We start from the raw sequence: 13,941 nt of genomic DNA, 5'->3' as shown, positions 1-13,941 counted from the left end.
AGCGCCTATGACTTGCGGCAGGCGGCGCAGCTCCTCCGATGAAGTTGATAAATGACGCGGAGGTGATCCGCCGTAATCTCCGTCAATGCGTTCCGTAATTTTTCACCTTTTTGTATCTTTTAATCCTGCGTCGTAATGAACGAATGAACGAACGAACGGAACGACTGCTTAATGAACCAGGAATTTGGGATTTCGGAGCGGAGACTTTATGGCGCGGATTTTATGTAAGGATTTTAGGAGTTTTTTAGGGAAGGATCTTTGGTTGATAAAGGCAAAGGAAGGCAATATAGAATAGAATCAAAATAAAATCATTAAAATCAGTTTATTTTGTTTTGGATTAGCAAAGGAATAGTTAGTTAAGTTTTATAGCTATGCTTGGTATAAAAATATTTTTAATTTAAAAGTCTAAAGTTTTATTCAAAGCCTTAAAACTAATTTACTATAACTTAAATTGCTCCGATTTATCTAATTTAGATATTTATTTATGTAAGCTAAGTATTTGTTACACTATGACATTAAAAACTATCGTATTTTAATTATCTCAATAATAATATCTTAAGAATCTAATGAACTCCTACTTATTTACACGTAACGTTTTATCAAACTTGAATTTAAACACAAATGAACAAAATCCTATGTTATTAGTAAGTAAGTACCTATAGGGTACGTACTTGGTAGATGTGTCTCCAGGTACATGTGTACGAAAAGAAATCCGATATCAATTTCACTGCATTTATTCACCACACAGCGAGCAGGTAAACAGTCACAATTCCAATACATACGTTGAAAGTTTAAATACAGAAGGAGTAGACAAATGACGAGCGTACAAAAATACTAGACTGATCGCGAACGGTGCTACTGAAATCGAGCGGCGCGTGCGTGTCTCGAACGAGTTGCGGAGTTCCACTGGCCTTTACACCGGAAATTAGCCAAGTCAAGTCAAAAAAACAGTGGGGTGGGGATGAAAAATGAATGAATTTCATCCCCACTTTTTGACTTGACTCGGCTAATTTCCGCGTAGTGTAGGCGGGCTGCGCGGCCGCAGGTTCGTGAAGTAGGTATATTTGTTATCCGCCCCGTGTGACGAGTGCTTAGCGCTTACCCGTGTCGATAATGTTGTCGATACCGATATCGATGATTCAAAACAAATGCAAAAATTAGCTTTAATAATTATATTAGTGTGTAAGTATTATATTTTAGATTAAGGTTAGTGTTTAATTTATTTTAAGTTAGTTTAATCATTTAATGTTTACAATTTTGTTTATTTAATTTAATTAATTTTGAATACAAGAAGTGTATGACTGTAAATAGTAATTTGTACTTTAATGTAGGAATATGTTATGGTAAAAAAAGCACACACAATCTTAAAGGCTCCTTGATTTACTAAGGCTGGGTTGTACCACCTAACTTTGACCGTAACTATAACGATAATTATTGTATAGAGTTTGACAAATTTTTGACGTTTAATAAAGTTAAAGTAAGAATGGTGCAACTCAACCTAAGACGTGTCATTACCTAACTCGCACAAACGTGATGATGACGTAATGTTTTAGTTTCCTGTTGCAATGCTTGTCAGGTGGAATAAATTGGTAGGTAATTACATTATTAAAATGAATCATTGTTTGTTTGCTATTATTTCAAGAAAATCACAAAGAATTTGATAAAGAAATCAGTCGGATATGAATCAGGGTGATTCAATATCTGAATAAGAGCGTATAATTTTGAAACCTAGTGGAAATTACTGGTGCGTCATAATCTTACAAAAATTTCAAAAATCATCAAGTATCTGTCGTAAAAACTACCACTCGTTTCTTCAAGTACGGTATCTAGCCAAAATATCATGATTATTGGACAATTGTCCAATAATCATAATATTTTGGCTTGGTCAATGACCAAGCTAAAACACAGTCAGTCAATCAAATATACTCCTAACAACCAAGCCGACACGCCCATCACTCCTTCTAAGTTTATGATCACACCTACCCTGAATATCACGACCGTGCACATCATTCTCTTAACGAAGCTCACGCTCGTGTGGCTTGGGTCCGAACAGAGATCAAGAAAGGTTTACTCGCGGACCTTGAACGTCATCCAGTGGCCGCCCTTGGCCCGAAGATTGAATGAACTGTTGCACAGGCGGATGGGAGCGCATGTGCGTGCGCTTGGTGTTAACTCGAAGTGGAGGAGCAGCTGGTACAGCATGGCTTTGATCTCGCACAGCGCGAACCTGGACCCTGGGGGACAAACATATTGTTAGCTAAAGCCTGGTCTCTGAGCACGTAGAATTTTGTCCAAAGACCCCAAGCTACCCATCCTTATCGCTCGCGCGTTATTATGTTGCTGTTGCGCTCGCACACTCACTGCGGGCGCCCGTCGCACAGTCGCGACAGCAATATAATTACGCGCGAGCGATAAGGATGGGTAGCTTGGGGTCTTTGGACAAAATTCTATGTGCTCAGAGACCAGACTATACAAAAATGAAATGCTTTTAACTTTAAACAAAACTGTATTCTAGATCACGTAAACTAAAGCAAGTAACACAAAACTACCATAGACCATACAAAAGACATATACCATATACAAAAGAGTCCAAGATCATAGCCTAGCACCGGTGTTACCATATCTGTCGCCAACACATTATTGACAATCTTTTTTTAACTTTGTCAACATTGGAGTCATTAATATTAAGAATCAAACAACAAGCTTCTGATCAGACCAAGGTCAGCATGGAGTAGACCAAATCTTGTTTGTCTTTAGTAAAATAAAGAAGTCATGTTTCTCGAGGAGACCATGACTAGATGATAGTGATGTCACTTGGAGTCAGACTTTGTGAACTAACATTGCTGTCTTGTGTGTATCGTATCGTAATTAGAGTTTGGAGTTTTTTATTTGGGGTATTGAGTTCGATTCTCAACTAAACTTTTTTACTGAAAAAAAAAAAAACACTGTAGACTTGAACCACGGTAATACTATCTATACAGTATTCCAACTCGGCCATATTTTTGAAATAAATGTCAACAGTCGCGCGGTACGTCACAGTATGACAACATGCGATAGGGCTGCCCACCTAAAGTACCCAGTTTAATTACATCTGCCTACTTAGAATTTCTATACAGGGTGTTAGGTAAATGGGTATATGAGCCGACACTAGCCCATGTTAACATGGGCATATAAATGGTATGGTGAAGTAAAAATTTGATATCATCATTTTAATTTTTTAAATTTTCATACAAAATAAATTTTATAAAATCCGATTTGTATGAAAATTAAAATAATTAAAACGAAGATATCAATTTTCTGACTTCACCATATTATTTATAATGCGCATGTTAGCATGGGCTAGTGTCGGCTCATATACCCATTTACCTAACACCCTGTATAGTTTTGTGATTGTATTTTTTTATTTAGTTAGACAAACAAAATACTTTGTGAATGGAATAGGTTAAAAATGTGTGTTGTTTTGTGATTAACTAGTAGATTTAATTTAGTAAAATCTACTTAAATAATTTTGAAACTTTAATAATCATAATGATCTGTTACGTTAATTTCGGGCGGGCGAAGTCGTGGGCAAAAGCTGGTTTAATAAAATATAATTTTCATTTCAAATCAAACTGACTGAAAATGTCGATTTGACTAATTTTTGACCAATTTAACCGTAAATGACGGTCAGTCAAATTCAATCAGTTTTGTCATTTTTAACACTTGGCCACCGACGTCCATTCGGCACATTCGCATTCGCGACACCCCCGACTTTTGCATACCAATAAGCGCATACCGAGATTTGAATTTCAAAAGAAAGTTCTCGTTTCGTCTGTTTATAAGAAGTTACAATACTGTATGATATTATTACCGTGCTTGAACCACCCTGAAATTATGAAAATTCAGGCGTCAGAAAGCACGTCAAATCACTGTATCTCTCTTACAGAGTTTTTATGTCAGAAGCGTTAATTATAATGTAGAAGAATACATCGTTACCAATACAGTTTCTGGGTCCAATTCCGAAAGGTAGGTACGTGAAGGACTTGATGTTGTTCTTGTTTTCATCGGAGAACCGCTCCGGGTCAAACTTGTCCGGTTCCGGGTAGAACTCCGGACTGCGGTGCAGGGCCCACACTGGGATCACTAGGCCTTCGCCGCGGCGAATCTGATAATGGAAAATTATTTACAACCTGTTTAAGAGAAAACTTTAAGCCTAGGCGCAGACTATTGATTTTAAGTTGGCCAATTAGTTGGACCGGGTTGTTGATCAGTACGGAGATGTATGAAAGTGCGCACATTACACCGATTTGGAATCGGCCGATTCTTCATACAAATTAGAATTGGGTCCAACTATCGGCCAACTACAAGTCGGTGGTCTGCACCTAGGCTAAGGCTGGATTGCACCATCTTACTTTGACTTTGACAAACGTCAAAAATCTGTCAAACTCCATAAAAAAACACCGGTTATCGTTAAAGTTACGTCAAAGTTAAGTGGTGCAACTCAGCCTAAAAAGTCTTTCTTTGCCCTTAACTAGACAACCGTCAAGCATTTTGGAATAAAATAAGTATTTATAAAATTTCTACGTATGTAAGTAGATACCTAATAAACACTTACGATATAATCATCAGTGGAGTTTTTGTTAGGTTTCCCCAAGTTGTAGTCCTTGATGCAGATCCGGTCCACCATGAAGCCGGGTCCCCACATCCTCATCAGCTCTGAAGAAAAATCATTCATTATCTCGAATTAAATTATTTTCAACAAATAATAAAATCATGTCGCGAAAATTCGACAGTCTAGTCGTGTCAAAAGAAAAACAACAGAAAAGCGAAAACTAAATGAAAAAAGTACGCATTTTCTTGGTGGCCAGTATCGCGCTGTCAAGGAATCCGACTGTAACGTGCGCGGCCGTTTAGAAATAATTAATTTCAAATCTGGAATTACTATAATGATTTGTTTGAGCTTCATTTTCCTTTTTTTTTATTAAATAAAAAATTTAAGGTAAAGTGTAGTTACTGTATTACAAATGTTTATAATGTTACCATTGTACGAGTCGAGTATGTACAGTCACGGAATGAAAAGGTTCGTCAGTTTTCAAATTGATTCCTTCAACGAATCGCGAGCACATAAATTACCTTTTGAAACTATGTTACAGAATAATCTCGAGTTAGAGAAAATAATCTTTAACTGTTCGTCAGTAAAGTTCAAAATTATTCAGATCAAAGTTGTTTGACGATTTAACTTGTCAAGAAGATTATTATGATTGATAAACTAAAACCTTCTTGTTGGTTCAACCTGCCATTATCTATTAAATAAAAAAACTACATTTTGTAACATTGCACTGATAATAGAAAAATAAACAAGCAAAACCTTATTCGCACTGTTTCTTGCACGGTTATGTTGGCAGGTTTGACTCTTACAGTACCTACTGCAAGCGAAAACAGACATTAAGGTGACGAACCTTTTCATTCCGCGACTGTACTTAAGAAGGAAATCATTAAAATATTTTGATACAGACCTGACACCACCATATCCATATAGGGCATCTTCTGCAGATCGTTGAAGTCGAGTTTCCCTCCGTTCTTGGCATTGTACTCCTTAATTTCCTTCACCAGTCGCTCTTGGATATCTGGGTTGATGGCCAGCTCGTGAAGCGCGAAGGCCATGCTCGAGGACACGGTCTCGAAGCCTCCGATGAGGAAGACCATGGTCTGAGCTATGAGGTCGTCTTGAGACCAGTCTGGGACGAAATAATGGTATTATAGTCCAGTCAAATTAGACATGAACCCTGCAATAATTCGCATACAGCTGAAAATTGGTACGAATGTACGGAGCACCATTATGAATTAACTGTGAAAAGTCCCCATCGATTCGACATGTGCTAAAAAAAAAAATTCAAGGTCAAACTTAAAAAATACGGGTTTTTGAGATTTTCAGCCAAACGGTAAGTTTTATTACAAAAATATGTATGACAAGGTTTAAGACCATACAATTATCTATCAAAATTGTCTATAATTACACTTTCTCCTAAGAGTCAGCGTTTCTGAGATTCGATGATCCGAAGAGTCAAAAAAGTGTTTTCTTCATGTCTAATTTGACTGGACTATTATTGATAGCTTCTGCCCGAGTGGATTGGGTCAGGAACAATCTAGCTTGTTACTGGTGACAAATTAATCATCGGTTCGGTAATTCCAAAGATTACTTCCTATTATAAACAACACAACTAACTAATTCTACGTAGGTGTATATTTTAATAACACTAGTGACTAACACTACATATTCATCTTTACTACGTGTGTAAGTTTTAAAATCACGATAGATTATGCATTTTTATTTGAGAATAACTCCTGGTATAACAGGCACATTGTCACTATGGGAAATATGTCAAAATTACAAGTTTATCTTGTTTGGTCTACTCTTGTTTGGTCGAATCCACCTATAATGGACCACGACTGCAATTTGTATTTGCAACCGGAAAATACCTGGATGCGGGCAGCGCAGGACCGTTATGGAAATCCATGGGGGAGGCTTTTGTCCAGCAGTGGACATCATTTGGCTGAAACGAAGGAACGAACCGGCTGGCAAGGCATGAGATTTGTCAGAGTACAGTGATAAATAAATAAATATGATGACATACGAGTTGAAAAAAAAGATGACGATGATGAAAAAAAATGAGTTCTTACCAACTTTAGCCTTCGCCTTGCCCACTGCTGACTCCTCTACTGTCGCGAATCCAGCATCTGTGTCTTTCACTTTGTCATCGTGTGTCAACTTTCCTGCGATGAGAAAAATGTATAATAAGAGCGAAATTTTAATACTCTCTGTCTGTCTTTAAGTTAATTTTAGTCCTTTTTATGATCATGCCCNGCATTACCTTGAATTAATAGGCGTGCGTGATCCTGTTTTATCGAAATCGTCCCGTTAAGAGTATTTTTTCTCAAAATGTACTAATTCTAGTCAAAAAGTAATTAACTTAATCTTCAGAAAACTATTTCTAAGACAATGGTCTTTAAAAAGTCCTAAGTAAATCTACGAATACTTTATTTACTTTGCAACACTTAAATAATACTTTATCTATACTATTTAGTATTAAGTGAGCATACAAAAAATCTTAATTTAGTAAAATAAGTTTTTTTTAACTTAAGCTAAGAATAACTTAAGACCAAATTATCTAAAGAATACTTAACTTGGTTTTGGGTATTCTTAATTTGCTTAAGTAGCGCTCGATGAAGAATATAAAGTCTTAAAGAAAAAAATCTCTATTCTAAGTTAATTTGGTTTTAGCTTAAGTGTAAATTTAGATCGGGTTAAGACAAGTAAGATTTTGCCATTAATACCAATTGCTACTTGGGTGGTAATTTGTGTAAAGTTTTAACAGATTAATGAAGCATATAAATACAGTGTTAATTAACAAATCGAATGTTGATAACAATAAATGTTTACTCGTATCACTTTCTATCAAGTGCTTGAATAGTTAATCGATCAATCTGAAACTAATAATATGCATTAGAAGCCACTCAATTTATTTTATTTACATTGGTGAGGCAATTTTATCAGTCAGTACCTACACTTTAGTGCTTATTCTCCATTTTAATTTTAATCATCCTACCATTGCCTATCTATAGTCTGGTCCGGGAGCACGTAGAATTTTGTCCAATGACCCCAAGCTACCCATCCTTATCGCTCGCGCGTAATTATATTGCTGTCGCGACTGTGGGACGGGCGCCCGCTGTGAGTGTGCGAGCGCGACAGCAACATAATTACGTGCGAGCGATAAGGATGGGTAGCTTGGGGTCATTGGACAAAATTCTACGTGCTCCCGGACCAGACTATAGGCAAAGCAGACGAAAAATGTTGGTATATCAATGACATGATTTGAAAGTGCCACTCTTCTTTGCCAACAGCGATCTCTTTCACTCAACCTGTGGAGGGTTACCTTTCTTAGCTTCCAGCAAGAGATGGATCATGTCCGGGCGCACGATGTTCTTGTCCTCTCGCTCGCGCATAGTGCCCGATATCAGCGACCTGAAGAACACCATCGTCCTGTGGCTGAACACTGTTATTTTCAGTTTCTGAAAGCAAAACGTTATACTTTATTTGTTAATTTAGATAACCAACAAGAGTAGACTAATAAAAACCTTCTTACACATTAAAGTTGACTAAACGTTAAACTGAACTAAAGGTTAATAACTAAATGCATTTTCGTTTTTTGTTGAAAACCAAGCCGTGCAAAATTTTCTTTTACAGTGGTAGGGAGTGCGGACTGCGGAAGCATTGAAGAGTAAAAAAAAATAGCCTTTCTGCTAAAATTCCAAAAAAACTAACGAATACCAATGTTTGTTTATATGGTCTGAGTTCACTGACTTTTTGTTTGTAAAAGTTTTTTCAATTTGTCTCTTTTAATAAAGGTTTAAGGTCCTGCGCAGCACATAAGCGAGCGCTCGTCGCGTGCACTCGCCTATTAAAGGTCACAGCACACTTATCAACCTGGAAAGGGATCAACACCGTATCGCCTTTCGCCGCGCTATTAACAACAAGGCGAGGCGTTTACATTACGGTGCAGGAAAGTGCATTGCAGTATGGAGGTACCTATGTATAAAGAATACTGATCGAATTTTAGTGGAGGCCCTATGATGTTGACTTACCGACATCAACTTCGGGAAGGAATTGTACCCGAAGAAAACTAATATCTGTCTGAACTTGAAGGTGGAGGCCTCCTTGCCCATCTCGTAGAACTCGTTGTCCTGCTGCGCCTGCGAGTCCACCTTCAGCCCGAAGGCGCACGACGCGATCACGTCGTTGGCGAAGCGCGACGTCAGGTCTTTGGCTTCTACTTCGATTGAACTCGCTGTGGGTTGGGAGAAAAACCTCAACAAATTATTTTTCATTTGTTATTTACGTTGGCTTGCAAAGAAAACTTTTACACTCCCTAGTGTAGTGTAAGTCCCTACTTATAATGTTTTGATTTGAATCACTTTAACCTAATAGCCAATAGAGACCAAAGTGACTGATATAGCCCTCAGAATCGCTAAAATCAAGTGGCAGTGGGCGGATCACATAGCTCGCAGAGCTAATGGCCACTGGGGCACAAAAGTTCTCGAGTGGCGACCACGAGCCGAAAGACGTAGTGTGGGCAGGCCTCCTACTAGGTGGACCGACGATCTGGTGAAAGTCGCGGGAGATGCCTGGCTCGATGCAGGCGGAGCAGGACCGTTCTTTGTGGAAATCCTTAGGAAAGGCCTTTTTCCAACAGTTGACAACATTCGGCTGAAACGAACTAACGAACGAACCTAATAGCCGTTTCTAAAATGGCACTGGCAATGTGTAGAGTTATGGGTTTTGAAAAATAGTGATGAATATTTTTTTACATCTAACGTAAACAGATTTAAAGGTATGTTACGCATAATAAGACGTCCATTATGTCATTATGTGCCGGCATGTCCAAACTGATCGCAGTGACCTTGGCCATATTGGATGTTAACTGGTCATAATTATAAGGTACTTATTGGTAGTCTTCACCAACCAAAAATAAATCAAACTTACTTTGCCACTATTGTATTCTGTATCCCTATCATTGGAATAGAGAAGGTGATATAATATTATTAATTAAACTACACGATTTTTTAATCATATTAGCGCCGATTCTATTATTAAATGTCGTAGTCACTCTACAATATCTTTATATTACGATTATATCTATTAGATTACAAAAAATAATTAACTAGATAATAAAAATATTATAAAGAAGATAAGATCTTTAAAAGGCAGTAAAGTTGACCCCACTGATATCTACACACTGATATTTAGCGATTTGCTGGTGCGATGTGAACTCTACAAAAAAGAAATCTATTTTCCCTTATAACTGTTATTATTTCTTTATGTCTTTTATTTATTGTTTGTTTGTTTGTTTGGTTGTTCGTTAGTTCGTTCGTTCTTTCGTTCGTTCGTTCGTTCGTTCGTTCGTTTGTTTGTTTGTTTATTTAAGGCACAGCTATATATACCTCCTGTAGCATGCTACTACGTACTTCCAGACTCCTGGATCTGCTTCTTGAGGCAGCTGATCATCTGGTTCCCCACCTCCACCATGAAGGGAATCATCAGGCGGATCTTGGAGCTGGTGAACGCCGGGCTTAATGTCGCGCGCATGTTCCTCCACTCGTCACCTGTAAATATTAATATTTAGGCACAAAATGTCATATTTTATGAGTAAATGTACAATCCTAGTCCTGCTTAAAAAAAATAACGCAATAACCTGGTGTTGGGTATAAAGAATCCTTTAATTTTTGATATTCAATTGTACTGAAAAAGGGAGTGTCTAAAGGTTAAATAAGACACAACATTGAGAAATAGGGCTACCTGTCAGAGTACGACACGAAAATACATACATACACGTAGCTAATGACCAAAATTGAAAAAAAAAAAAATCGCATCTTCAACGTTTGTTTGTAATTAGAAAAATAATAACGAGCATTCTCTACCAGTCCACCATTATATTATTATGTCTCGTGATGATTATGCTTAGTGGATTTGATTGTTAAAATAACTTCTTTAAATGCCTTTGATAGGTATAATAAGGCTCGGTTTCCACCAAAGTGGAAATAATGTAATCTGATTGGTTATTAAAAACGATTCTCTGCTTTGGTCCGCTTTGGTGGAAACCAGGCCTAATTTACCTTTCAATGAAAACAGATTCCTTCCCCAAAACGGATCAAGCTTGTCGTCCACCACGGTGCGGTGATCGAGGAAGTGCTCGAAGTCCTTGATGGTCACCTTCTTGGCCAGCTCCAGGTCGCGGATAACCACCAGCGGGTTGGTGAACTCGAAGTTGCCGACGAACCTTTATGCACAACGAGGTAAAGGTCAATGTTCAATAAATCATTGTTCGGGGCAAAAAGTTGTATGAACTGGACTATTCCCACCACTCGTTCCCACAGCCGTAGAATAGAATGCATTTGGATAAGATCAACAGCTTGACCGCCAAAAAGTGGTATGAAATACAACTAAAGACATACCTAAGTTGGATGGTAGATGGATCACGTGACACGCATTTAAAGGCATTGTCAATTAATAACGCACATGTCTATCAAATGTTCTGCCTTCTGTATTATCTTACAGGGCTCAATAAGCCCTCAATGGTTAGGTTTTTGGCGAGTAAGTAGTAGGTAGTTGTCTCAGAATAGTAACCTGCTATTTATTTGTTTTTACTTATAGAGTAGGTTTACAACTAAAACAACGTTGTATTGTGATAGGTACTTAGATAGCGAATAAACAAACTTATAAATAAATACTAGATAGAACGTTAATTTAAATGAACAAAAAGAGATAAACGTCCGTGACTCTGCGTATAAATAAAGATGTAAATACTTAAAAACACTATGGCTGGGTTGCACCATCTTACTTAGACTTACAAACGTAAAAAATCTGTCAAACTCCATACAAAAAGCACTGGTTATCGTTATAGTTACTGACAAAGTTAGGTGGTGCAACTCAGTCTACATATATTATTATGTACTACATATTTATCAGCAGACTTATTTTACTTATTGTTTTTACTATACCTAAATACAAACACTAGACATTTATCACGAACCTCTCTTCGGGAAAGCTATCGTAGAGCCTCTTCAGGTAGTCTGAGAAGTGCTCGTATCTCAGCGTCATGCCGGCCATGTTGCCCAGCAGTGGGACCGGCGTGAAGTGCTTGAGCCCACGCTGCCGGAGGCTTGAGTATAGTTGGCGGTAGTACAGGTACAACGCCGCCAGGGCTACAACGCTCCATATTAGTATAAGAAGCATTCTGTAAAAAAAATTACAATACGAGTGAAAAAAACATACTTACTTGGTACACAAATTTCTCATGCAGAAGACTCTTGAATGTTGCGTGAGTTGGGAAAAACAAAAGACGGATTTTGATAAAAGTTTACAATGTTACAGCTGCTTTACTCAGAACACCATATCATAGAGATAAATTGTGGGAAAAAGCTATTACTTTATTAAAGCACGCACTATAGCTAAAACATCTTTTTCACATAATTATGAGGACAAGAAAATGTGAGCTTTTGGCGAGGTTTGAATGTAGGACAAAATTAAACATTTTTTTTTTAATTTTTGTTTTCGGCCATGATAAATGTTTTGTTTGTAACCTGTTACATCCCAAGTTAACTTGTCTACAAAAACTACTTCTATTTAATAAGCGGCTGACCACTGACGGCAATACTACGCACAAGAACACGAACTGCCTGCTAAGTAATGTATTATTTTATTTACTCACATTACGATTAATCAATCACAGAAGCACGTTTTACGACGCCTGTGTACGGCGAGGGACTGAGGTGATAAAAGATTTAAATTTTATAAACATTAGATTAAAACCAAACATACTTATCAAGTACCTAGTGTTGTTGTTGTTGGCAAATTCCGTGATTCGTTATTTTACAAAAGACGATAATCTATTCACAAACTCTACTTATTTAATTTGTAAAACACAAACTATAAAGACTAGCTAAAGACGATATTCATAAACGTACGTTAATTTAATTTAATTTCAAATGACATTAAATAGCAAAGTACAGACAACACATCAGACGATATTTTTTTGTTGCTTAGTCGCTCTTTTTACAACTACGAGTACATATTAAATAAAATACATAAGGGCCCAGAGAGTTTAACTTGAGGCTGGCAATGGATCGTTTTAAGATCCTATCTTAATAAGGAGAGAGGTGTTTGTGAATTGACCATTGTTTGTGAAGACAAATCGTGCGATTTGCCTACAACATAGAATGGCACAACACTTGTAGGCGCCTGCTCTTGAATCTCAAATGGAGTATGGTTGTATCCTTCCATTCACGTGTTTTTAACGCCAGCTGATATTGGCACTCGTGTGTAGACAAACAACTACACGTGGAAGTATACCTCAAGATTAGGACCTTATTATACCCGCATTTAACAACGTCTATGCTGTATGAATAAATTCAAGCCTTCTTAAAACTTTATAGTAGCCTTTGAATGCTTCATCCTTATTGTCACGTGGTTAAGGATGGAGCTATAAATACTTGCTTAATGCATGATGAGACGCTTGTTGTCACTATGTATGTCATATTTGCAATTAAAAGTCGATACGTGAATATATTTATAAGTAGCGTTTTATGACAATCAACATTCGAGTCATGAAATGTTTATACACTATTGAAACATGTTTGAGGGCTCCTTTTTAACCCAAAAGCGTCTTCTCCTGGACAAAGGTTAGTTTTACAACGCATCCAGGCGCCTCCCGCGACCTTCACCAGAAAGTCGCTCCGAGTGAGCGGCGAGTGGTTGAAGGGGTATCCTTCCGTTTGGCCAAATTACTTTTCGCCAAATTTCACTTCGCAAACAACTTATCGTCAAAGTTTCATTTCCCAAATGAACTTTTAGCAACTGTACTTTTCGCAACTAGTTCATTTGGTCAAATTATCATTTGGCAAAATTTTACTTGGCAAATTTTTATATAGCAAATGTTTTATTTTACCAAATATTATATCCCAAATATTTTGTTTGGTCAAATTGACACTTCACATACCCACCGTTACCCACAAATCAAAGCATAAGGCATTTTCACAAGAAATGTATGTAAAACAAAGAGATTGCAGAAAATATTATGGTTGCAGAAAGTAGGTATTGCGGAAAATAGTAGGTTAGGTTAGGTTAGAACAGTGACCCTTAACGCGCGAAGGCGAGCGAAGCGTGCCGCGGCAGCGGCCGCCGAGCGCTAGAATCACCTCTATTGTTAATGAATCATTTGGTAATTTTGATAAAAGAATGAAATATGAAAATTAATTTAGAACAAATTTTATATTAACTACCCACTAAACAAAATAATAACCACCAGCTAATTTATATTCCATTCTATGCACCAATCAAATAATTTTGTAAATAGTTTATCGTGAAATATTTTTGCCAAATGAAACATTTGGCAAAACATACTTTGC

The 13,941-nt window shown here is 37.3% G+C and overlaps 1 protein-coding gene across 1 annotated transcript in view; it reads right to left on the bottom strand.

Annotated features, from left to right (window-relative positions):
- LOC114353087 (Cytochrome P450 6w1) overlaps positions 1-12,306 on the bottom strand; it is a 43,731-nt gene extending 31,425 nt beyond the window's left edge. The window contains exons 1-11 of the mRNA XM_028304911.1: positions 12,246-12,306; positions 11,568-11,771; positions 10,651-10,814; positions 10,003-10,140; positions 8,623-8,825; positions 7,914-8,049; positions 6,661-6,753; positions 5,496-5,717; positions 4,595-4,695; positions 3,976-4,144; positions 2,072-2,234 (exon numbers count right to left, since the gene is read on the bottom strand). Of these exons, the coding sequence (XP_028160712.1) occupies positions 2,072-2,234; positions 3,976-4,144; positions 4,595-4,695; positions 5,496-5,717; positions 6,661-6,753; positions 7,914-8,049; positions 8,623-8,825; positions 10,003-10,140; positions 10,651-10,814; positions 11,568-11,770 (1,592 nt within the window). The 5' untranslated portion in view covers position 11,771; positions 12,246-12,306. The remainder of the gene's footprint in view (positions 1-2,071; positions 2,235-3,975; positions 4,145-4,594; positions 4,696-5,495; positions 5,718-6,660; positions 6,754-7,913; positions 8,050-8,622; positions 8,826-10,002; positions 10,141-10,650; positions 10,815-11,567; positions 11,772-12,245) is intronic.
- Between the last annotated feature and the right edge of the window lie 1,635 nt (positions 12,307-13,941).

Source organism: Ostrinia furnacalis, unplaced genomic scaffold (genome assembly GCF_004193835.3).
Source record: "Ostrinia furnacalis isolate ACB-3 unplaced genomic scaffold, ASM419383v2 OfSCF1605, whole genome shotgun sequence".
Taxonomy (NCBI): Eukaryota; Metazoa; Arthropoda; class Insecta; order Lepidoptera; family Crambidae; genus Ostrinia; species Ostrinia furnacalis.
This window is presented reverse-complemented; position numbering and strand designations above follow the sequence as displayed.